Raw genomic sequence first — 24814 nt, forward strand, 5'->3', positions numbered from 1 at the left:
CATTTCATGCCATGGCTGCTCTTCTGTCTCCTCCACTCTTCTGGTTATTAGTCTGACCATGCTGCTGTTTTTACCAAAAGAGTAATTTCCATTTTGGATATGGCAAACAACTGCAGAGAGTATTGCAAGGCTGACATGGAAGCTGTGCAAATACACACACTGCTCTTCTTTCACTGCAGAGAAAATCCTCCAGTATTGAGACACCAAATCACCAAAATGTGTGTGGTTAAAATATCTGCTGCAAGCAAGCCAAATGGAAAATTTGGATGGGGAACTTACTCCAAACCTCCTGACTAGCAGAGCTCTTGGAATCTGTGTGCAGAAATCCAAGAGGCAGCTGCTCTGGGTATGGAAAGCAACCAAAGGAGGTGAAGAATTAAAAGCACTGCCAGAATTCTCTCTGCAGTCTGGGAATACAAAGGGGTTTTTAGGCATGGTTTGCCTCTTGCTTTGCTCAAGCTGCTTGACTTTAGTTCTGCTGTCACTGCACAGCAGGACAAGGTACAAACAACAGCCACAAGCACTGCAGGAAATGGGCAGGGATTTTTACAACAACGGTGGGGGAAACAACCTGCCAGATTTCCAGAGAGTGCAGCACTTGAAGGAACATCAAGCACAGCAGAAGGTAGGTTGGTGATTTTCTGGGAAAAAAAAAAAAAAAAATCAGTAGGTGAGGCTTAAAAGGCAGAAGAACCAGAAAGTGCTAACTTTCCACAAATATTTCAAGGATTTAAGTGTCAAGCAGAGAAAATTGCTAGAGCAGGTAGGCAGGAGGGTATAATTAGAAACAACAGGAAATATAGAGCAAATTCAAAGCAAAAGGACAGTGGAAGAGTCTCAGAAAGAAATGGCAAACACAGTATCTGGGAAAGTCTAAAAGTAGATAGAAATCATTCTTGCATGGAAATGGATGGCTGTAACACGCTGATGTGGGTTTTGTCTTTCTTTTTTCAAGCTCCTTAATAAAGAGAGAATTATGCAATCAGTCCATCTGATTTCCTCCAGTATATTAGACCAATCTCAACAAAATTAGAGAGAAGAGTAGAGGTTAAGAGTTATGGAATTGTTGGAAGCAGAAGGGAAGGAGTGATGCCTGTGTGGGAGACTGGGAACCCCTGAGTGCCCCATTCCTAAACAGCAAATTCAGAGGATCCAGGCTGGACATTCCCCTCATTTCAGGGCTTCCTGACCTTCCCCCAGTGATTATTTACTATATCCAAGCATCCCAGGACACACAGAGAACAGCAGTAACTCCAAAAGGAAGGTAAAGGAATAACTCTTTTCATGGTAGAAACAAGTAATAACATGAATGAATCAAACTTTTGACAATTCCAAAAGAAAAGTGCTACAAAATATGTCTCTATCTCCTATTTCTGTGTTTAATAATTTAGAACTCTTACTCTTTGTTCATGAAAGAAACATTGTGTTCTGCAGGATTTGTGGAGATGTAAAACAAGAAGCAACAAAATCACATCTGAATTCCTGGTGCAGACTTTTCCAACGCTCAGGAGCAAAATAATCTGAAACATGAAACAGCCAAGGATTGGTGCCAAAGTTTTTACATGAATGTGAGAAGTGGGCAGATGAATTAAGTGGAGGGAAGATGAAGCAGAAACAACTTTAAGCTATTTGTGTAAGGAAGAGAAATGAAGAGCACTGAGCAGGGAGTGGCTGCAGAGCAGACACGTCTCCCATGGGGACCACAAAGTGCCATCTCCATCAGTCCTGGGGAGTGCAAACCAGCAATTAAAGTGTCCCATGGGGCAAACAGGATGCTCCTTTGCCCTTCTCATCTCTCTCAGAAAATACACCCACAGAAAGAGAAGGTTCAGTGATGCTGATATGAACCACAAGGTTCAGAGGGAAAGAGAAATGAAGAAAAATGAAAGCAGTAGCTGCTAATGCAGTTTTTCATATGAGCAGAGATCCAAGTCCTGCTTAAATAAGAAAAGCTCAGTGGTGCCTCTGCTGCAACTAGATTAGGTGAGAAGCACAAAGTGAGAGCTCCAGCTCCCCTAAAACTACAGCAGTGGGTTTTTAGCTGTGCTCTGCATCCTGGGCAACACAAAGCCCCAGTGCTGTGAATGCTGCTGGTTTTATCCATCCCTATCTGTATCATCTATCATTGTGATGTGACTGCAGCAGGCCCAGCCTGGCTGTGGTGTCCTTGCCCTGCTCTCCAAGCCTCCATCATCAGGGAGCTGCTGCTAATGCTCAGTGACAGTCCCAGAGCAGCAGAGAGCACAGGACACTGCACTCAGCCACAGCACAGCCTTCAGAGGCTGACAGCACCACCCACTCTTTGCAGCTGAAATATTTATTCAGCCACAATTACCATCAGAGATTAATATTTAAATAAAGGGCAATTTGTTTTCATTATTACTCTTATTTCTTTTTAAACAACAGGATTATAAACCGAATTAGATTATTTATTCCTAAAGTGGCTCTTTAACATTCTGCATTTATTAATACCAGTGTGAAGTGCTCAGGCATTGATCAAACTCTTTTTCAGAGGGATGGCTTGGGAGGAAAAACACAAAAACAACAGCCCCTGAGCTGTGGATTTTACAGGCATTACTGTCAATTATCCAGCCCACTGTGGGAGCAGAGCAGATCTTCACACACGCCAGCTGCAGCCTCACCCTGAATGCTGCAGAGGCAATTCTGACTCTGGGAGGGGAGAGAGGAAGAGGGGAAATCCAAGCTAGTCATAAAGCAGAGATCCCCACGTGTCTGAGACCCTGGCACAGCAGCCAGAATTATTTATTTGAGAATACATTTTGAGAGTTGCAATAATTGCCCTGGCACTGAGGTCTCTCAGGTCTCCTCCTGCAGGTCCAGAGACATTTCACCACCAAAAACTGGGAACACACAAGGCAGAGATGGGCAGGGATGGTTGCAGAGAGCTCATTCCCAGACACAAAACACACAGAACACACAGAACACACAGAACATCACCATGTCAATCCTCTCCCCTGGCTGTCCTCCCCCCTTATCCTCCAGTGGTAACTAACTATGAATTTACAAGTACCCAGCACTTCAAACAGCAAATGCATCTCTGCAGGATGGAGTCAGGAGGGGCCCTTGGAGGAGCAGAGAGATTCTGGCAGAAAACTGAATAAAACTGAGGTGACTTACACCTAATATTATCCTCCCCCCTCCTTTCCAGATGTCTTTTCTGTCAGAGAGATTTCTAAGATCATGTAGCAAGATTTTCTCCAAGAGGAAGAATGGATCATCAGGAACCTCCTTGGAGCCCCTGACCCTTGGTAAATCCAGCCAGCACTGGATAATGTTGATTTTTAATGAACATAAATAAATTACCAGGTGAATAAACATTGCTTTGCTATATTGACAAAGTGGATTGCTAAAAGAAGGGAAAAGGGGGATGATGAAGAGCCCACAGTGGAGCAGGGAGGTTTTAGCAAAGGTGACAGCAGCTGCAGGAGCACAGAAATGAGTTTGGAGACACAGGCTGGGCTGCCTGACCTCCAGGGAGAACCCAGCTCCTTTCTCACTCCCAATCCCAAAGAGCAACTTGCTTCAATTTGAGTCAGCACAGTGAGAAACTGTTAAATGAGAGTCAGGCAGTTCTCACTGCTCTGAGAAAAGAGGAAACAAAACATGTTAAAATCTAAACATGCAGAACATGATGCTGGTTTTAACAAACTCTGCACCAATCCTGTCCTTCCCCACTGCTCAAGCTCTCTGTCCAAATTTCAGCCTGGGACATTCTCATGGAATGTTTTTAAATCACCCAAGATGTTACAGGTACCTCAAGAAGTAATAATAATATCTGGGATTTATTGCAAATTATGACCTCGAGGTGAAAGGTGAGCACCTCATTATGTAGCTCCTGAAAGCACCAGTGGCACACTGAATTTTAAATAAATTATGGCTCACACACATCCACATAGGAACACACACATCCTGGTTGATATAATTCAGTGCTAAGGATTCTGTGGCATTTATTAACATTCCTGCCTTTGCTTTTCTGTTTTTCTCTTGTAAATGACACCAATTCTAAACCCATTCAGGTATAAGAAATGTTTTTTCTGTTTCAGTTGAGTTTTTCGTGCTCTCAGCTTCTCAAGAGATACTGAAAAAACTCTTGGAGGCTTTTTCATCTCCTCTGAGCTGCTGGAACAGCTGAGTTAAATCTGAATGCCTTGGGAACACTGAAATTACAGCCCCCCTTTTCTGAGAGCTCCAGAACTCCAGAGCTGTGCCACAACTGCAGCTGAGAAAATGCCAATAACTTCTAGAAATGGTTATCTCACCAGCTAAATCAATTCATATCTGGTTGCTAAAAGCCAAGTTGTATCTTTTTTTTTTGTTGTTGTTCATTAAGTATTTGCACATACAGAAAAAAAAAATAATTGACAACTTAAATTATTTAAAGGAGAGTTTGTTTTCTTGAGCTGGTTGAAAACATATTCTTAAAACAATCTGCATTAATACTTCAGCACAGCAGACAGAAGTGAACATGCCTGCAGGATGCCACAGAGGAAAAATACACAGATGAGGCTGCAAAAATAGCAAATAACCATGAAATGCATGAATCAGTGATGACTCTGTGAAATTCCACTGTCTGAGGTGAATATTTTGCTCTGCAGAAAAGGATTGCAAACTGCTGCAAAAAGTCTCCAAAACCACTGCAATGCATGTGTCAAAAAATAAATTACTCTGAAGTTTGCTGGCCTGCCCTCTTTTTAAAGAATTACATAAATCAGCAAATTCCTCACTTCCACCGAAAAACTAATTAAAATAAAGGAAGGAGAACATCATCATTTCCCATGGAAAACTTGGAGAGCTGCAATATTTCAGAGACCAGAGTGGCAATGCAGACTGGAATCCAGCAAGGCAATAAAACAGGTTTGCTCAAAGCCCTGGCTTTAAGGAGGGACACCAGTGGGCTTTGCTCAGGGCTGTGAAGGTTAGATACATATATATTATTTTTAATTTTTATTATTTTTTTTCCCAAGGTTCTGTATTTCTGCAGCCACAGCAGCTCCACAGGCTGTGTTTGCTCACCCAGCACCCACTGGGTGACCACAGGGAATTTTCTGTTTCACACACCAGGAGCAGGTGGTAAATCACAGGTGTGCTGCAGCATCTGGTGTGTGTTTGAGCTCCCAGCAGGAGGATGGTTGATCAAACACAAAGCCCAAATTCAGTTTGAAGATGTGCCACAACAACAGGATCAGGTATTCTGGCAAACCAGGAATAAACAACTGCTCAACACCATCAACTCATCACCTTGGGCATTTCTGAGATTCAGCCCCAGCTGGCTAAAACAGAAGCAGCAGTTTTGCTTCTACCAAGGTTTCTTTTAGTCATACTGTACCCACTTAATGAAGCATGAATTTTAATTTAGTCTGACACTTGGCTGTATTTATGGAAGTGATTTTTGCATCTTTTGTACACAGCCCATTTCCAAGGCAGGGAGGTGATGCAGGGTGCCAAGCCCTGCACATTAAGGATGGAAACTGTCACAGCACGTGCAGAAGTTCCTGTGAAGGAAGATGCCAACAGCCCAGAAAACATCTCCCTGGGGAGGCAAAATTAATTTAAATAAAAGATTTGCCAGTCCTTTGAGGTTTGCTGATACAGGTGTTGGCCAAAAAGTTGATATTTGAATGGTAAGGTTTTCAAGGTTTCTTCTGTCTGCTGCACAGCTGTGAGATAGAGAAATCTGTGTGCAGGATTATTTTACTGTGACTTTATTTTGTTTATTTTATTGTGGCATGGCCTCCCCACACTCTTCCTTCCCCACTGCAAGTCAGCCCCTGCCCACTCCTAATTCCCAGGCACTCCAGAAGATGATGAATAATAATTATATTACAGTATTACTGTTTTGTGTGTTTAGTGGTGGCAAAAGCTGAGCTCTTGTGATTAAATGGAGGGAGTTAAAAGGTGCTGTCAACAGCATCGTCCTCTCTACAGGTTTTATTTCTTCACCATTCTTGCTCTTGTTGCTTTAAATAGAGAAAAATGCTGTGCTAGTGATTTCTTTATTAGAAATGTCAACAGGGTCTGCCAAACTTTAATCAGCTCACTCTGCTGTTAGACCAGACTGGCATAAACTTTCCTTATTAAATGAATGTCTGCTCTATTGAGCTCACTATTAACACACTGCAAACACCCCCAGCACGGTGAATTCAGCATTCCCTGTCAGTGTGAATGGGAAATATGGAATTTGTTCATCCCCAGGGATGGAGCAGCACTGCTGCTGTCCTTCCCCTTCCAAAGGCTCTTTCTGCTCCATTTTTAAGTCACTGTGGGTTTCTTTTCTCCCCTTCCCAAAGCTCCTGTCCCTAATCCCAGCCCAGCTGTGGGTCACTGCCAAGTGTCCCTTCAGGGCTTTGGAGCTGGCTGATCCTCTTTGTTCCTCTGACCCCAGAGGTTTCAATTCCTCAGAAAAGTCTGACACAAGCCTGGCCCAGGACCTGCAGGTTCATCCCCTGTTGGTCACTCTGGAGCCAGGTAAGAAACAGTGACAACTTTCTTCTCTTTGTTCTCATTTACTGATGAACAGTAGGGAAAGTGAAAGTGAAGCAAGCAAGGAAAAAGGGAGAAAGATTTCAATCCCACTTGGTCAGGACTGTTAATGAAATCAATATTGCACCTGGTACATGGGACTGGGCTTTCCACTCCTCCCCTCACCCCACCCCAACAGTCCTCAAGCATTTCTGAAAATCAGATCTCAGTTCAGTTTCTAATTTGAAAAATTCAAATTTGATGCATCCAGAATCCTCTACTCACCCTAGAATATCTTTCTCATGTTTACTGTAGGAGCCCACTTTATTCCCACACTCTGCCCATCAATGAATTCACTTCCAATAAACTGTTCAATAAAATACAGTTGCTGAAATTCAAGCAAGTGTCCAAACCCTCTGATGCCAATAAGATTTCAGGTTAAACTGAAATACTTGAGGGACTCAGGAGCAAGGGAAGGGATGGAACTCCAGGGCAGCCCTACAGAGCTGCCAAAAAATGAACACTGCAGGATGATGCAAACCCACCCTTGCCAAACTCAGCTTTGAGCTGAGACCAGGGCTCTCTCCTTGGCTAAGCACCACTCTGGCATGCTCTGGGAAGAGCAATCACTCCTTTTTTTCAGCTTTCCCACAGCTTTATCTACTGCCAAAAGCTGGGTGTTGGTTCAGTGGCTGCTCCCCCTCCTCTGCTGTGGCAGGAGCAGAATTAGTATGTGCACATTAATGGGGAGCAAAGAGCAAATGCTGCCAGGGATTACTGAAGGGACACGTTTTTCCAGACAGAGATCCAGTAAACATTGCAAAAAAAAAGGAACAAGAACCTCAACAGCTTGTGAGGCTTTCAGTTCCTTCAAAAACAAACAGGGGCAGAGAGAAATAAGTTGAGAATTTGGTATAAACTCCATTGTCAGAGGCTGGGCTCCTGGAGGATGAGCTAGAAGAAGGAAATGCCATTTTTCAGCCTTGGTGGGTCCTTCCTGGCTGCTCATTTCCTGCAAGACACTCAGGAGCAATCATGACAGATGACTCCTCTGCTCTATCCATTTACCCCAGTTTTACAGCAGAGATCAGAAAATTTATTGGATTTTGCCTGAAAAAGAGACAGCATGTAATAACCCTTGTCTGGGCAGGATAAATAACATGCTGAGTGGAGGGAGAAAAGCACCTTATCTGTTAATTGTAGGGAAAACTGTAAAATCAATAGGAATGTAAGAAACCAGTCAAGGCAAGTTCCAAATTTCCCTCCAGAGCAATGAAGGAGTGCCCATCCCCAAGGGGTCCCTGCTGTCACCTCCCACATTGTCACTGCCCCTGTGGCTGCTCCTCTGTGCTGACACCTTTCCCTGCTGCAGGAGCATCCCACAGCACCAGGGGAAATCCCACAGAACCATCCCTGCCACAGGCAGCAGGGGCAGGGCGAGGGGGCAGAAGGAGCAGCAGCTCAACTCCTGAAAACTCCTCAAAAACTCCTCAAAAACTCCTCAAAAACTCCTCAAAAACTCCTCAAAAACTCCTCAAACCTGGCTGTGCTCCAACAAGCACCAGAGTGACACCTGCACTACCCAGAGAGGATGGGATGGGATAGTGGGATAATGGGGTGGGGTGGGATGGGATGGGATGGGATGGGATGGGATGGGATAATGGGATGGGATGGGATAATGGGATGGGATGGGATGGGATGGGATAATGGGATGGGATAATGGGATGGGATGGGATGGGATGGGATGGGATGGGATAATGGGATAATGGGATAATGGGATAATGGGATAATGGGATAATGGGATAATGGGATGGGATGAGCACACCCAGCACAACAGGAATGGGATAATGGGATGGGATAATGAGATGGGATAATGGGATGGGATAATGAGATGGGATAATGGGATGGGATACTGGGATACTGGGATGACCACACCCAGCCCAATCTCCCACATCCTCCTACAAAATGCCATTTGACTGCAGCTCACTCGCTGCTGAGCCCTCTAACCCAGGCAGGGAGGAGGAAATTGTGAATATTTTGCCCTCAGAGCCCCTGGAGCACACAGGGATGTGCCCACTCAGGGGCCCCTCCAGCAGCACAGCTCCATCAGCACCTTCAAATTCTGAGAGGAGCAGCAAGCTCCCACTGAGAATATGCACACAGCATTAATTCATTTAATGTTGTTTCTCTGACCAAAAAAAAATGTTCAGATGTTTTCATCTAATGCATCTAATATAGTTAATGACCTGGCAAGGAAATCAGAGGCTGCCCCAAGAGAAGGGGAAATAGAATGGTCTAAATAAAACATGGCTCTAAATGGGGTGGAAATCACAACTTTCTTTACATATGAAAGATGTTTCCATCACTAGGATTTATCTAAGGGAAGTGGGAAATTGTATAAATTCCAAATTAAGCCCCAGAGGCTATTCACACTGTCCTTTAAATAAAATTAAACACCCACTCAGAGCCTTGGCAAACAGAGAAATGTTACAAGTGAACAGAGTGAAGTATTTTTTAAGAGCTTTGTGTCTGAACTACACAGACAAAAGGGATTTTGGGGGGAGAGGGACAACATTCTCCTATTCTGAAACTGGCATTTTAAAATAAATAAAAGGAACATTGCTGCATACACAATAGTCTTCAGAATAAAATATCTTCATTCCTATTAACTGAGAGGTAGCATGAAATAATTCCTTTGACCCAGGTGCTATTATTAAATTAATTACATGTCTAATTTCTATTAGAGGGAGTTTGGGAAGAATAAACAGATTCAATATAAATGTACTAACAAATCAAAGCTATTAAAAACTTGGTGTAATTCTCCAGCCCAATAAAGAATTACTGTCCAAAGTGTTGCTTGCAAAACCTGCTGCCTAAATTTGAGCCATTTTGAGCTCTTTCTTTTAATTTTTCTTTTAATAATCCTCAAAGGGTACTTTAATAAAGAAATCTTGTTGTGGTTATATCACTGGCAAAACTCCATCCCAAAATAATAAAATCCAAGCTCGTATTCCTTGTTAAACAAACCCTTCATCCACTTTCCCCACCTTGGTCTGGTAAATCTATAGACATCCTTGGCTTTTAGCAATTGATCCATACATATAAAAAATCAAAATAAACAAGTATCATCCACCATCAGCCACTGAGGACTCAATAAACTTTCCTCAGCAACAGCACCCAGAGCAGCCAGACTGTGCAAAAACCAGAATTGCCAGTTCTGCTTTTTTAAACTGCCTTCCCCACAGGAATCACCTCACAGAGGGAAATTCTCTGTCCCACCTGAACACCATTATTAAAATGCAAACATCCAATTAGTGATTTTTCAATCACAGCTCACAAGCCCTTTGGATACCAGCACTGCTGTTTTTGTGCTCACCCAGGAACAAAAAGTTGCAAAATGCATCCTTTCCTGCTTTCATTTTGCATTTAACCAGTAAGGTGATTTTCCCCCCAGCAAGACTTTCTGAGCAATGATTTCCTGTTCTCCAAGTGACTGGAGAGCAGCACTGAGCCAAATTTACCAAATACCAACAAATACTGAACCAAATTTACCAATTATCAACAAACACTGAACCAAATTTACCATCCATCAACAAACACTGAACCAAATTTACCAATTATCAACAAACACTGAGCCAAATTTACCAATTACCAACAAACACTGAACCAAATTTACCAATTATCAACAAACACTGAGCCAAATTTACCAATTATCAACAAATACTGAGCCAATTTTACCAGCTGCCAGCAAACACAGCCTTGCTGGTTCATTTTGCTGAGTACTTCTCATTTACTTTTTCCTGCTCTTTCCTTGGCAAAGCTTTTTTTTTTTTTATTGGCTTCTCTTTGACAGCCAGACATCTTCATCACATGGAATGTCTCCATTTCTGCTGGCTTCTCTTTCATTTACTTTTTATGATTCCCCCAGAAGAATTTGAATGCTGACTTGTAAAACAAGGATTCCTTGCTGCCAGGATGGATATTTTATTTCCTGGCTGGTGCACTCTGGTAGCAATTTGACAAAGGCACAGACAGTACACATCCAGATCTATTCCAGAAACCCACTAAACTACTACAGGAAACTTGCTTCAAAAATCTCATTTTCAAAACATTTTGCAAAACATTTTGTGCAGAATTCCTTATAATTCAACTGGGCACATTGACACCCACCAGCATTTTAACCAGAACAACTTTTGATCTCTGTCTTTCAACCTAAAATTGAAAATATTTTATACTCCCACCTCTTCCAGCATGCTCAGTCTCCATGGAGACTGCAGGACCATCACTTCTTTTTTTCTTTTTTTCTTTTTTTCAAATTACCACCATGGCCATATGTCATTTGAGTGCAAACACAGTGAAATTTTCATGGGCTTTCCACTCCATTTCAGTGGGATTACAGGGCAGTGAACCCTGAGCAGGGAGAGCTCCACACAGACCCTCCAGTATGTAAAAACTGTATTTTGAGAGTGTAAAAGCAAAGTTCCACTCCTCAGGAGAAGATCCAGTGGAACCCAGCATTAAGTAAGTGCAGGATTGCCACAGAATGATGTTCACTAGATTTGTTTTTACAAAGCTTCTGTCCCAAATTTTCACACCAATGCTTTATATCAGCCTCAGTGTCAGGAGCAGGCAGGATTCTGGCCCCACCCTTTATGGGAAAACCCAAATTCTGAGTGAGGTCACAGCAAAGCTGCTGCTGCTGGAGCCATGGAGTGGAATTCCCTGTGAGTTTTGGGGAGCCAGCACAACATCTGGCACGAACCAAGAAAATTTGGAATTACAATCAGATTTTCCTATGAGGGAGAGACCCCCAACACCAAAAGAAGCCCCTCCTCTGTGCCCTTCTGAGGATGTTAATTGGGGTTGCACCTTCAAGCAGAGAGGAAAAGTTATTGACTGTGTGATTGTGAGGAGGAGGAGGGGAGAGTGCTTTGCCTGGTGCACTCTGCATCAGCCCAGGATCTATACAGGAGCAGAACTGGGCTGATCAATCTTTATTCCTACACAATCAAGCAAAGCTGCATCTTCAAGCCCCTTTCCTGACAGCTCATAAAACGATGGTATCGATCACAAGGCCCAAATTTGTAGTTTTGACAATAAAAGCAATTTGTTTGGGGAGGGAAACAGCCATATGAGGTGAATGCACGTGGTTTGTTAACTTCAAAAAATAATTCCTCTGAGCAATTATATGAAAGGTTAGACAGGACTTGTTCACCTAGAAGATTCTGACTTCCACTTTCCCTGCTAAGACACTTCTCTCTTGGGAGGGCTTGTGTTTGAGATTTGGGATCAAGCAGAGGGAGCAGGGGGGATGTTTGTGTGCTGCTCAAGGTGAGCACTGCTGGTTCATCCCAGGTCAGCTGGAGCTGCAGGGCTCACACAAAATTCCCTCTCAGGGCTCCTGCTGCCTCACCAAGTCCCTGCTGTGCCTGCCAGGCAGAGCCCAGCCCAGATTCCCTGCTGGAGGGGGGAGCAGGGATGCTCCTCACCCCCAGAGAAGCTGGCAATCACCACCTGCAATTGTGTAATTGTGTGTAATTAATTGTGGGCCTGTCCCAACCCTGCACAGCTCCTCTGCCCCCAGGGCTCTCTGCAGGATTTATCCCCTTCCCACCCACTCAGGTGTGCAGAGGGAAGGGCTGGGCCATGGAATTCCACCCACCTGGAGTGGTTCTGCCAGCTCCCAGGGCTGAGTGTGCTCCAACTGCACACATTCCAAATTAATTTACACATGCAGGCATCAATCAATCAAAAAAAAGCAGAGAGCACAAAGGGCAACTGCACAGAGCAGCTCTGCAGAGGGCCAGATGTGCCAGATGTGCCCAGCCCAGGATGCAGCTGGGGAAGCACAGCCCCTGAGTTGGGGTCCAGACACACCTGCACTCATCCCACCTCCCACCTGCCTGCACAGCTGGATTCCAGCTGTTCCCAGGTGCTGACAGTGAGCACCACAGAGCCAAGATCTTCTGGCCATTACTTAAGGGAAGGAAGAGGCTCCATGAGGATGGAGCAAGAAAAAGCCACTTTCCTGCAGAGTTCTGTCTCCTGCTTGATTGGCTCTTGTGTCCAAGAAACTCTTATTCCAGATTTTTCCATAATTGCCTATTGATAAGAATTCAGCTGCCTGGAGAGTTTCTATTATGTTTTTCCTCTGCTCTGTGTATTTTCATGACACAGATGAGGAATAACCATCTCTGAGTCAGCTTGGCTGCTGTCAAATCTCAAGCACACATGCACAGGCAGCATGAGACTCATCTGCTCACCAAACCTGCCCAAAATCCCCTTTTTTTCTCCAAAGGAAAAATCCCAATGAAATTAATGAAAAATTGACCTAGCTGTAGTTACTTGCTTTATTTCCTTCATTAAAAATAACAAATGTATTCTGGAGTTGGCACATGTGTAGTACTGCTGGCTGTATTTATGACAGAAATAAGAAAATAAGAAGTAAGTTCTTCCCTTTGAAATAAAACATCCTACACCTATTATTAGTGAGAGACCTGCACAACACACTGCAGCACTTGGATATACCCACTTGCCTGTTGACACCTCTCTGAAATAGGAGGAATATTATAATGCTAAAAATAGAAAGCATGAATATTGTTGATGCATAAACAAAAAGAGAAAGCAATATCCACTGAGTGCAGAAACAATATGTAAATTAAGAGCTAATGCAGCCATGGAAAAAAAAATCTCATATTTTAAGAAAAAAGCTGGAGAAATTGACTTGACATCTTTATGCACATTCTGTGAGATGTGGCTCACACAGCACCAATATCAGGTGAATTTAATCTGCAATATATTGAAATGGCAATCGCCAAATATCCCAAACATGTATGTAATTTCATTTGGATTGTTAGTCATGGAAATCATTCTCAAGGCCTGAAATGCTGCTGCACAGATTTCTTTCATATTTCCACCCAGGCCTTTGGGGGGCTGTGTGCATCTCCCTGCACTCCAGCACGTTTTTCCTTGGAATGTTCTGGAGTTTTATTTCCTTTTTCCCCCAGGTCTGCACAGACCTTCCTCTGCGTTTCCCTTCTCCTGTAGCACCTTTCTCTAAAGCAACAGCCCCTTTTAACAGAGCACATGACTCTGCTAACTTTAATTCTTACTTTGGTGGCAATTGAGGAGGAGACACTCGGCAGAATAAATTGGCACAGCAGACTGTTTGAAGTGTCCTTTCATCTCGTGGGTGATTTTAAAAGTTCAGCTGCTTATTTCATTTGGAGATGAGGCTGAAGCAAGCCCCTGCTCCCCCTCCCCTGTCAAATAGGTGTGAGAGCTGCAGGAATATTGTGAGTGTTGGGCTCAGCCCTGCCTGTGGCTGCAGCTGCTGCTAATTGCACAGGGCATGCAGAGCTGCTCCTTAACACACAAATTGACTTTCTAATTTAGGAACAGACCTCTGCACGGGCACAGACCAACAATGCTCCTTTTCTGATGGCTCTAAATTCAGATTTCTGCTCTGAAAGCCACAGCACCTGAGGGCCTGCAAGCTTGCCATGACAAATGGTGTTTAGGGATGCTGCCCCAGAGGCAGATGTTTACACCAGAGTGCTGAAACTGCTTTTTCTTGGGGATGTGCCAGCTCAGAACAGCCCTGCTCACCCCACACTGCAGCACTGGAACAGGGTTAGGGGTATAAAAGGAGAGCTGCAATTTACTCCTTCCCATGTTTGCATGGTGAGGACCTTCAATAAACACACATCCAGCTTTTCCCTGCAGACTGCATCTAAATATTTGTTTTCTCTGCTCTGCCCCTGGCACAGCTCTTCCTTTGTCACGATAGAAAGTTCTGTTTATTGCATTTCTGTGCAATGGAAAATGGAATGTTCATTCTCAGGAGTGAAAGGGGGGTGAGAGCATCATCTCCACTGCAGCTGGCCAGCAGGCACAGAGCAATTCTCTGTGAGTTCTCACCTGCCTGCTCATTGTGCATGTCCATGCAATTAATTAATTAATAATAACACAATTGATACAACTCTGCAGTTTCCTTCTGATGGAAGGAAGCACCTGGATGATCAGTAGCAGCTCATCAGGACTTTGGGGTGTGTTTACAAGTCCTGATTACAACTGAAGGGTAAAATCTTTATTTGTGGTTTGCCCAAGAAGCAGCAGCAGCATTTCTTTTCATAAACAAGATTAATCCCTTAAACCACTGAACAAGAGATATTTTCCTAGAGAATTACATAAGAATGATGAGAGTGCCAAAACCACAAACATAAAGTAAAGAGCAAAAATTCAGCTTTTACAAAACAGCTGCTGATTCCCAGCATCTCAGAGATTTCATTGCAAGGCTGCATTTCCAAAACTGTCATTTATCCCCAAACTCTGGAGACAGCTGAATTCCTGATCCTGTGCTGCTCAGAGCCTCTGCAAACAAGATTTATTTTCATGTCCTTTATGAGAACAAAGTCTTGATTTTTGAACAAATAGTAATTTTTCATCAAGACACTGTAATTCTCTTTGAGACTCTTAAGGACTAAGTCAGAGGTTTATCTTACTCAAATATAGAAAACAAATGTGGAATGAACCCACAGCCCCCCTCTCTTCCTCAGCCTTCTTGGTATTGGATGTGCATGAAATCAAACCTGATTCAATCTCTCAGAACCTAAAAAGAATTGCAATATAGACAACAGGTATGCACTGAATGTGTAAATGTATTTCTAACAAAAACCAGAGATATTACAGGAATATAACAGGTGGATTTGAAAGCTATAGAAATAATTAAGGCAATTCAAAGTTATTTGTTGCACTATACTCAATTCAGTAGTTGACAAGTTGGCAAAAAAAATGAAGCTACAAAATGAAGATATAAATTCCCATGTCAGAGGTGTATGTGGTTTTTGGGAAAAGCAAGTTAAATTGCAGCCATTTTGCCATGTGCACTAGAATTTAGGAGAACAGCATTGTCTGTTTACATTAAAATATGTTCAGAATTGCAAATCAACACCCAGAAATAGAAGAACATTATGAAGTTTCTTATGCTTCCAAGAAAGGACTCCAAGACTGGCAAGGGACACAATTTGGATAAATTTTGGATTTCACATCCAAAATGCAAGGCAGAGCTTTGTTCTCCCTGTAGAAACCCACCCCAATTTGCCCAAAGTGGGTCTGAGGGCAGGAGGGAGAGGTTGTGGAACACCCAGAGCTGCCAGAGCTTGTCTGCTCTGTGCCATGTCCTGTGGCTCAGGCACCCTGAGCTCATGTGAGCCTGCTCCTCATGAATATGCAGCAAAATTTCACTCAGCACCTGCTGATTGCTGCAGCTTCTGAAAGCTCCTCACTGTGCACGCTGACAAGTGCATCATGTATGGACAGCACAGATAATGCACTCCACATACATTACATTTATTCTTTTTTTGGTCTCTTCCAGTCCTGTTGTTTTCCTTGCCTTCACTGTTTCACACAAAGGCCTGCATTTGTTTGTAAGAAAATTAATTGCTTCAACAATTAACAGGAAAATGCATCTCAGAGGAAACACTTCATAATCGATCTGTTTCCAGGTACAATATTTGCCACTCAGGAATAGATTAATTGGACTGGAAATTACTCAAGCTAATTATTTTCTCTGTAGTATGAGATTAAATGAAGAGCCTAATAAACTGGAAATGAAGAAGTTCCACTCAGCACTTCAGGAGCTCACAGTGAAAGGCTCTGTTCCAGTCCTAATTCAAGGATTCTGCTCATCCTGTGACCAAGGGCTTGCTGGAGGAGTGTGTGGCTCTGGTCACAGGTAAGACTTCTAGAAAAGAGAGGATCTTACCAACATTGAAGGTGTTTTCAAGCTAAAGCTGAGATAAAGGCAGAGGGGCATTCCTGCAGCATGCCAGGGAAGATTTATCTCTAGAAACACTGGTAGAATGGATAGCAGCCATCCATTCAGCTAATTGCTAATTTGAATATCAGCTTCAGGTAAGCCCTGGAAGGAAGAATGATGAGCACATCTGCAGAAGGGCAGGTGATGCCTCAGCCCCCCCTGGCAGGGAATCCCAGGCACAGACAGGGTCAGGATTGGATCCTCCTGGGCAGTGCTGCCCCATTGCTGGGACATTATGGAACAGGGGAATCACAGAATGGAGCAGCTCTCTGGGAGCCCAGGGCTACCCCTGGCCCCCTTGGGGGTCTCAAAACCCCCCTGGTGAAGGTCTCAAAGATCCTGAGTGAGACCCTGGTGTCTCAGGTGCTGAATTCTAACCCCTGGGGAAGTTGTCAGCACAAAGGGAATGGAAACAAGCTACCAAAGTTAGTGAAGTGTAAATTGGATTGTTAGTACATAGATAAATAGGTTTTTTTGAATGTTTATGATAAGGGACACGTGGCCAAGATGGAGAATTTGGGGGGTGGAGACCTTTTCCTCCTTCTTCTCCATGTCATCCATGCTGGGTGACACGTTGGCACTCTTGGATTGGATGGGGTCAGGGCTGGACCATTTAATAAAATTGTATTGAGAACATTTTGTAAACATGTAATACATAGTACAAACTATATAAAATAAGCCCAGGCAGATTCCACCATGGATGCCAGGCTGAGCAGACCCTGCTGGCCAGGCAAAAAGTCCCTGAGATAAGAAACAATAAACAATCCTTGGAACAAGAGAAAACCATCTCCAGCAATCTCTCTTTGGCTGCTTCAGAGAAAACCAGGGTTTGAACCACCTCATGCCCCTCTGGGTGATCTCAGGGCAAAGGAGAAACCCCAGCCTGGGGCACAGCTCAGAACAGATTTTGGCACCAGCCAGTCCAGCCCAGGAGCCAGCCAAGCCTGAGTGCCACGTCCAGGCTTTGTTAAACCAATGCAGATTGCACTGCCATCACTCTCAGGGAGGAATTGTCCAAGGCAGCACCAGCCTGGGCCAGGCTCACACACAGCAGGGCCAGCAAACACCCAACCTCCAGCACAGCCAGTGCTGTGCCAGGTTTGCACTCCTGGCACAAGGAGCTCTGAGGCTCCTGAGTACAGAAAGGGAGCACACCCTGTAGTAACTGCTGCACTTTCCCAGGGAATCATGCAAAACCACTCATCTGGCTCAATCCCCATCCCACACAGCCTAAAATCTACTTTCCTCCAGCTTCTTATGTAAGGTTTTGTGTGTGCCCCCCTGTGCCCAGAGCTGGAGTCTGTACACAGAGCAATGATTTACACAAGAGCAGGGACTCCAGAGCTGACAGAGGTGCCAATGCCAGGGGGCTGCACAAGCCACCAGCTCTGGGGACACCCCAGACCAGCCCTGGGCACAGTGACAATGCAAATGCCCAGGGAATTCAGCCCTGTGCCAGCAGCTGGGGTTTATTTAGGATTGCTTTTGTGGTTTAGAAGGACACCAGGGTGTGTTAAAACCTTCTGGCCCACACTCTGCTGTGTGTGGATTTGGATGTGACAGATTGATTTTTTCCATCTGAAATGTGGGAATTCCCATGTCTCAAGAGCAACAGGCATATTTCCAGCCTCAGCTCATATTTTAAGTCATCCACTCAACTTTCCAACTCTCTCAGTAATTAGTATTACTTCTTACAGGATTTCCTCCAAGGGGAAAAAAAATCAACAACACCATTAGAGATATTTTCATAAGACACACTTTTGCATTTAATATTAGATTTTTAACAGGCAGGAGATTACTCACTTGCTGTCTCTTGCAATTGAAAGCAAACTGCTTTTGTCCCACTGGAATTGTTATTTTGAGCCTCTGGGCTACCAAAGGTTTAAGAACTACAGTTCTAAGTACCACAAACACAGAGCAAGCATAACAATGATGAATCCTGAAGGTTCTTAAGGGAAATAATTCTTTCTCAAGCTTAAAATTATATTTATTACAATGGGTAACACCAGGGTAAAAATACAGACACTAAATATGAAGGAAGTTTTTAAATGAATGAGTCTCAAACCAACAGGTGACAGAGTTGGCTAATAATGCCTTTATCTAGTAATTGGTTGTTATTTCATCTTTCCTTTTGATTTGATTCAAGATTATATCCATAAACATTTTTTTTCTAGAGTATCAGCACTGGGTAGAACGATTTCAAGAAAGATTCTGCATTTCTTGCTAAATAAAATAGTTTTCCTTTTAAAAAAATGGAGAAAGTGGGTCAGAGTGTAAAATAATAATGCACTGAGGCTTGGCTCAGACAAATTTATTTTGCCTCAACATCCCAAGGGGTTCTCTCTCTGAGGGCACATTTTTAAATGAGAAATGGAGGTTTGTGACTAATTGCCTTCAGACAAGGGAATGCAAACATGATTTCTGAGATGTTCAATACTTGCACATCATCACAAGAAACCCTTGGAAGCCTGGAGGTTTCCAATAGCACAGGAAGGGAAAAGCCCAAAGTGTACACAGCATGAAACTGTGAAATTCTCAGGGTAAATATGCTTACAGCTGATCATTGCCCACATGGCCCCCAAGCAGAAATGGAGTTAAACTCTGCTGTGTCAGAATTAAATGAACATTTTCTATCTGCCCAACAATATATCTCAATGGATTACATCAGCACCAGCAATGCTGAGTGAACACACCATTTTTTTAGGGATGAATAATTATTCTCAGAAAGCAAATTTTGGAACCACATAAAAGTGTCACCTTTCTCCCTTCCCTCCTGTTCCCCTCAATAATAAAACCAGGATTAAAAAATGAATAGGAGAAATCTTTTTTTGCTTGGAATTCACATCAACAAATAATGAATTAGGTTGCCACCAAATTCCCAAAGCATCCAGCCCTTCACCCCCTGGGCCTGCCCAGCTCTGAAAACATCACTCTGGATTACATCCCATCCTCAAAGTCTGATTTCTGCAACCTCTTTCTTGCTTTATTTCATTGTGACAAAGTGAAGTTCACATCATTCCCACAGGATGTGATGTGACAAAATAAAAGGGGATTTTTTTTTTTTACTACATCACACATTCTTTTCTCTCATTTCAGAGTAGAAATGTCTCTTTCCAAGCAATAACTCATTTCTAGGTGACAAAGTCATGTGAGCACATGGGAGCAAGGGAAAAAAATTAATGGTGATCTAAAACATTAAACCACTTTTATGAAGCATTTTGATGAACACCAGCAAGAGACAGAGTGTAATTATTGTGGCCATTAGGCTGTTATTTATGTTAAATTTGTTGCTCTTGTTGGCTTCAAAAGTGTTTTAGGGCTACAGCACTCTTGGGAGTCCATCAAATGTACTGGCACGTGCAACAAGTAAGGGAGGGAGGCAAAGCTCACTGAATTTACAGCATGGAAATATTCAATAACTGCACCTGAAAATGAGAGAAACAAGGCACTAGGGACAATGGCTTAAATGAAATAGAAAGAAAATATTCTGTAGGAAAATCAAAGGCAATTTTCCTGTTCCCTGTTATTATTTAATATCAAGTTCATTTCTTCAGTTATAGAAGTGTTAAGAAAATGAAGCCCTGAAATCCAGTGCCAGGAAGGAATGAAACCTGCAGCAATAAATGCAGGAGAGAGCCCAGAAAATCCTGTTACTGTCTCTCCCTGTGGCCACCTCTCACAAACTGATGGAGCCACTTGCAGTTCAAGCTGAAAATCAGTTTCTCTGGCAGCAGCAGCTGGTTCCAGGCAGCACAAAGCAGCAACTCCTCCAGAACTAAAGAGGAAAAGCATCAAAACAAATTCTGTCCTTCCCACATTTCCAGAGAAAGGGAAAGGAAACTGCTGAGCAAAGCTTGTCCATTAAATAATTGAAATGCTGCTGGTGATAAGGCAGGAAATGGTCATTAAGGTTCTGCTCAGAGATGGCCAAGCTTTGCTGTAATTATTTTATATTTGATTGAATCAGGGGCTGGGTTCCTGCCACAGGCACAGTAATGGAATGGGAATAACAAACATTTCTACCCAAAAATATAGAGCTGACTAGAAAGCTGTGAGAGGATCATGAACCCATTAGTGTCACCTCCTGCCCAACATCTCCCCAGCAGCTGTGGATAGAGGGAAATGCTGTCAGTGTCCTGCAGAGGAGGAAAACCCCACAAATCTCCATCTCCAGCCTCCCCAAGGATTCCCCAGCCCATCCCCTGCCAGTCCAGCAGCCACAGGGCAAGAACAGGAATCCACATCTTTAATTCTGGCTGCTCCTCCTCTCAGTCATCCCTGGCACAGCAGGGATAGAGAGAAGCAGCACTGACCCAGGAGAACTCAGGAAATGCATCTGATGATCTCCTGGGTCAGGATTTAAGAGTGTTACAAAATTCTGACTGCCTGAGAATGCAACCAGAGGAATTGGGGAGAAGTTTCTAATTGCTCCCCCATTAATCTGGAACACTGTGGCAAGTCAGGCACGAGAACTTCAAATCATATTTGACAGATGGGTTTAATTAGTTATTCTCAGACAGAATCATAATATTTGCTGTTAATATTCATCTGAAAACACCCTGCTGGCTGTGATAATATTTATGTTAATCCTGTTAGGATAAGCTGCTGGTGCCAGAACCTCTCCAAACAAATGATGGATATATTTCAAACCCTGATAAGGGGAGCTCTGGCATCCTGCTCTGCTTTGTCACTTGCACAAGTGCCTCCTTAAGCCGTGAAATTACACTTGTCACACTGAGTTAGCTTTATTAGCACTATTTTCTGATCCATGTAAGACTATCAGGAACACAGAGCTACTGAATCTGCTCTTAATTAACAGTGCCACCTCTGCACCCGTGTGATCAGACCTCTGCTTTTTGGGAGAAATCAAAGAATATGCAAACAGAATTGGTGTCATTTCTGAATGAAATATGGAGGCAAAAAATTTGCTAAGGGACATCAATATTTAACTGTTGCCCATTGTGCCTATTTGGTGACATCAAACATATCAAGATACAGATAAAATTATTTTCCAAAACTGCAGAGCACACTCTCTTTCCCCATGTCATGCTTGATCTTGCTTTTTAAAACACACAGCTGAACAGAGCTGACTGAATTTAATGAGGAAAACAATACACTGGGCAATGCATTGCAAATATTTAGCACTTGTTTACAAAGAGAGAAGTTCTGAAAAGTGAGAAAACCAGAAAATCCCAGCTGGGAACTCGATGGAACAAATCAAACCTGGAGTCACAGGACAGGTACAAACACACCTTGTCCTCCCTGGATTTTTCTCCCAGTAAAACCTGTGTCTGAGCTCAGATTTCTTTTAATAAACACCCAGCAATGTTTACACTCAGCATGTGCAGGCACACAGAATGCACAACCACTCTGAAAGATGACATAATCATTTATTTCTGTGTACCAGGGGTCATTCTGAAGGATTGCCACTGGATGATGAATAGTGGAGGGAAGTTCATTTGCCAAGATTCAATTCCCCCTTGAATTTGTATTTTCCTGCTGAGGAAGAGAAGTCAGGCCAAGGCACTCTATGGGCCCAAAGAGATGAAGTGTGATGGAAAACCTGCAGTAATCTCTGATTTTGATCCAATGCCCATTTCAGTCAATGAAAATATTCATACTTTCCTCCAGTAGCTTTGAATGGGGATTTTGAGGAATCTGTCAGACTGTGCTCAGCATTGGAAGCTCCCACCTTGGCACACACACATTTCTGCTTTGCCCAGTGAATTCAAGCAGATCTGTGACAATATATGATTTGTGAGGAAAATTCAGTGTACAACAGCAAAGGAATTGTGCAGAATCTCAGTTATTATAAGGAGAAAGTGATTCCTGCCATGATCTTTTTATTTTGCACACATGCAGACTGCAAGGAGATGAAACTTCCTAATTATTATGTTCAGAAGGTATTTACTTAAACACCATAAACCACATAATAAATCCCCAAACCCTATTAGATTTAGTACAATTTCACACACGAATCACACATGTAATGTGGAAAGTTTTCTAAAAGCAATGCCAACCACAAAGCAAATGCACTCAGGTCCTTATAAATGTGCTCTTGACTTACAGTTCCAGAAGTAATGAGCAAGAAGCAGCACATTAAATAAAAATGTATTAATGAAACCAAAGAGTTGTGATTTAAAAGCAACATCCACCTGCCAGGTGAAGGCATTTTAATACAGGTCAATGTTGCAGAATGGGAATGGAAACCAGAAAATCTGTTTCCTTCTGAAGGTCAAAAATTCATATAAATCTCACCATCATTGTAAAGTCTCAAATGACCAAAACAAAACCAAGAAAAGAACTCAAAAACCCAACAAACAAAGGAAAAGGACTCAACCCACCAAGAAAACCCCAAGTAAAGTTCATAAGCCAAACCAAAAAATCCACCACAAGCAGCCATATAAAGACCCCCTAATATAATGTCTGGCATCAAATAATGTGAAAAAAATCAAACTAGCCACAATCAAATTCAAAGATATGAAACAAGTTCTTCCAAATAATTTGTGACAACAATATTTCCTGCGAATTTTTACTTCCTGCTAGTTTTTACTTCCTGTGATCACTGAGTAACACGTGTGTGGTGGATTGAGAACTCCAGTACAGAACAAAGCAGCATCTCCTCATACAGCACAGAAAAAGGGATGAAAATCCCAGAAATGTTTGGAAAAGACAAAGAGCCCAGAGCTGCAGGACTGCTGGGCATGACCCACCTGTTGTCAGCTGCAGGTTTCCTCTGGCACTGCACCACAGCTGCTGCATCTCTCCCAGAGTGGTCCAGGCTCTCCCTGATGTCCCACAGGTGGGGGCTGCTGCCTCTCACGCTGGAAACGTTCACACCCCTCTTCACCTTGGCCCTAGGACAACAGGAGATGTTTCACCATCACACACAAGTGGCAGCTCCACCTGCTCCTCGTTTCACCATTATTATCATCCCACAGAAAATGAAACCGCTCGTTAAGAGTTCAGCAGCAGGACAAGGAAAGGAGGGGAGAGAATTAATTAAAACTTTTATATTTGGGAGAAATTATATCGAGGCAGAAATGTGAGTGGGCTGATGGTGATGACAGCTTCAGTCAGAGCAGAGTGAAGGATCCTCACTCCTGCTCTGCCCTGTCCCACACCGTGGGCACCACTTGCCATGTTGAGGCTCTTACAAGTGTTGGGTTGGAGCAGAAAGTTCTGGGAACCCAGGGAATACCCCTGGCCTCCTTGGGGGTCTCAAAACCCCCCTGGTGAAGGTCTCAAAGACTCTGAGTGAGACCCTGGTGTCACAGGTGCTGAATTCCAACCCATGGGGAAATTACAAACCCAGAGAGAATGGAAACAAGCTACCAAAATTAGTGAAGTGTAAATTAGATTGTTAGTACATAGATAAATGGGTTTTTTTGACTGTTTATGATAAGGGACACGTGGCCAAGATGGAGAATTTGGGGGGTGGACACCTTTTCCTCCTTCTTCTCCATGTCATCCATGCTGGGTGACACGTTGGCACTCTTGGATTGGATGGGGTCAGGGCTGGACCATTTAATAAAATTGTATTGGGAACATTTTGTAAACATGTAATACATAGTACAAACTATATAAGATCAGCCCTGCCCTCAGCAGGCAGATTCCACCATGGATGCCAGGCTGAGCAGACCCTGCTGGGCAAGCAAAATGTCCCTGAGATAAGAAATAATAAACAATCCTTGGGAAAAGAAAAAACCATCTCCAGCAATCTCTCTTTGGCTGCTTCAGAGAGAACCAGGGTTTGAACCACCTCATGTCCCTCTGGGGTGATCTTGGGGCAAAGGAGAAACCCCAGACTGGAACAAAAGTCACATTTTTGGTGTAAAAAGAAGGGATTTGGGTGCTGGAGTGAAGAGCCATTGTTAGGCCTCATTGCAAGCAAAATCTGCCCTTTTTCTCCTCCCTCTCTGGATTACTCAAAAATTGCAATCCTTATCTTTGCTCTTACCTTCATCATCTTTCTGAGTTCACAACACTTTCTTTTAATACTGTTGGATTTTATTTTCCTGACAGTTCTGAACTTAAAATTAGTTATTTTTAAAAATGTTTGTTTTTCCTAAAGCAACAGATTTCTCTCAAACTGTGTTTCCATGTATGAGAGGCTAAACAACAGAAAATCCAAAATGGCAAACTGGACTGGCACCTACTGAGAGGCACTTTCTGTTCTCATGTGCTCAATTGTACTTCTGGAGCTGCATGTTTTAAAAATAACCAGAATAAAAACCAGAATTTATTAATCACAGCTGGAGAAGAAGAACTTTATGAGGAGAGAGATGCACTTTCAAATATCTGTTTCAATTCCTCTCATGAGGTGGGGCCTTTTTTAATTCTGTCTCTTTAATAAATAAACCTCAGGGCACTACTGAATTACCCCACAGCTTTAAATATAATGTTGGCCAAATTACTGACTTAGGAGTCCCTGGTGGTGTTAACTTCTGATTCCTGAATGTGTGAAATCCATTGTGGCCAAGCCTCATCTGTGAGGTGTCAGGAAATGACAGT

The 24814-nt window shown here is 43.1% G+C and overlaps 1 protein-coding gene across 1 annotated transcript in view; it reads right to left on the reverse strand.

Moving 5' to 3' along the window:
• The window catches only part of LOC306810046 (transmembrane protein 132D-like), a 161757-nt gene that overhangs the window by 69848 nt on the left and 67095 nt on the right, over positions 1–24814 (reverse strand). Inside the window, exon 3 of the mRNA XM_079322106.1 lies at positions 23014–23157. Within this exon, the coding sequence (XP_079178232.1) occupies positions 23014–23157 (144 nt within the window). The remainder of the gene's footprint in view (positions 1–23013; positions 23158–24814) is intronic.

The sequence above is a fragment of the Erithacus rubecula genome (genome assembly GCF_903797595.1).
Source record: "Erithacus rubecula genome assembly, chromosome: 19".
Lineage (NCBI taxonomy): Eukaryota > Metazoa > Chordata > Aves > Passeriformes > Muscicapidae > Erithacus > Erithacus rubecula.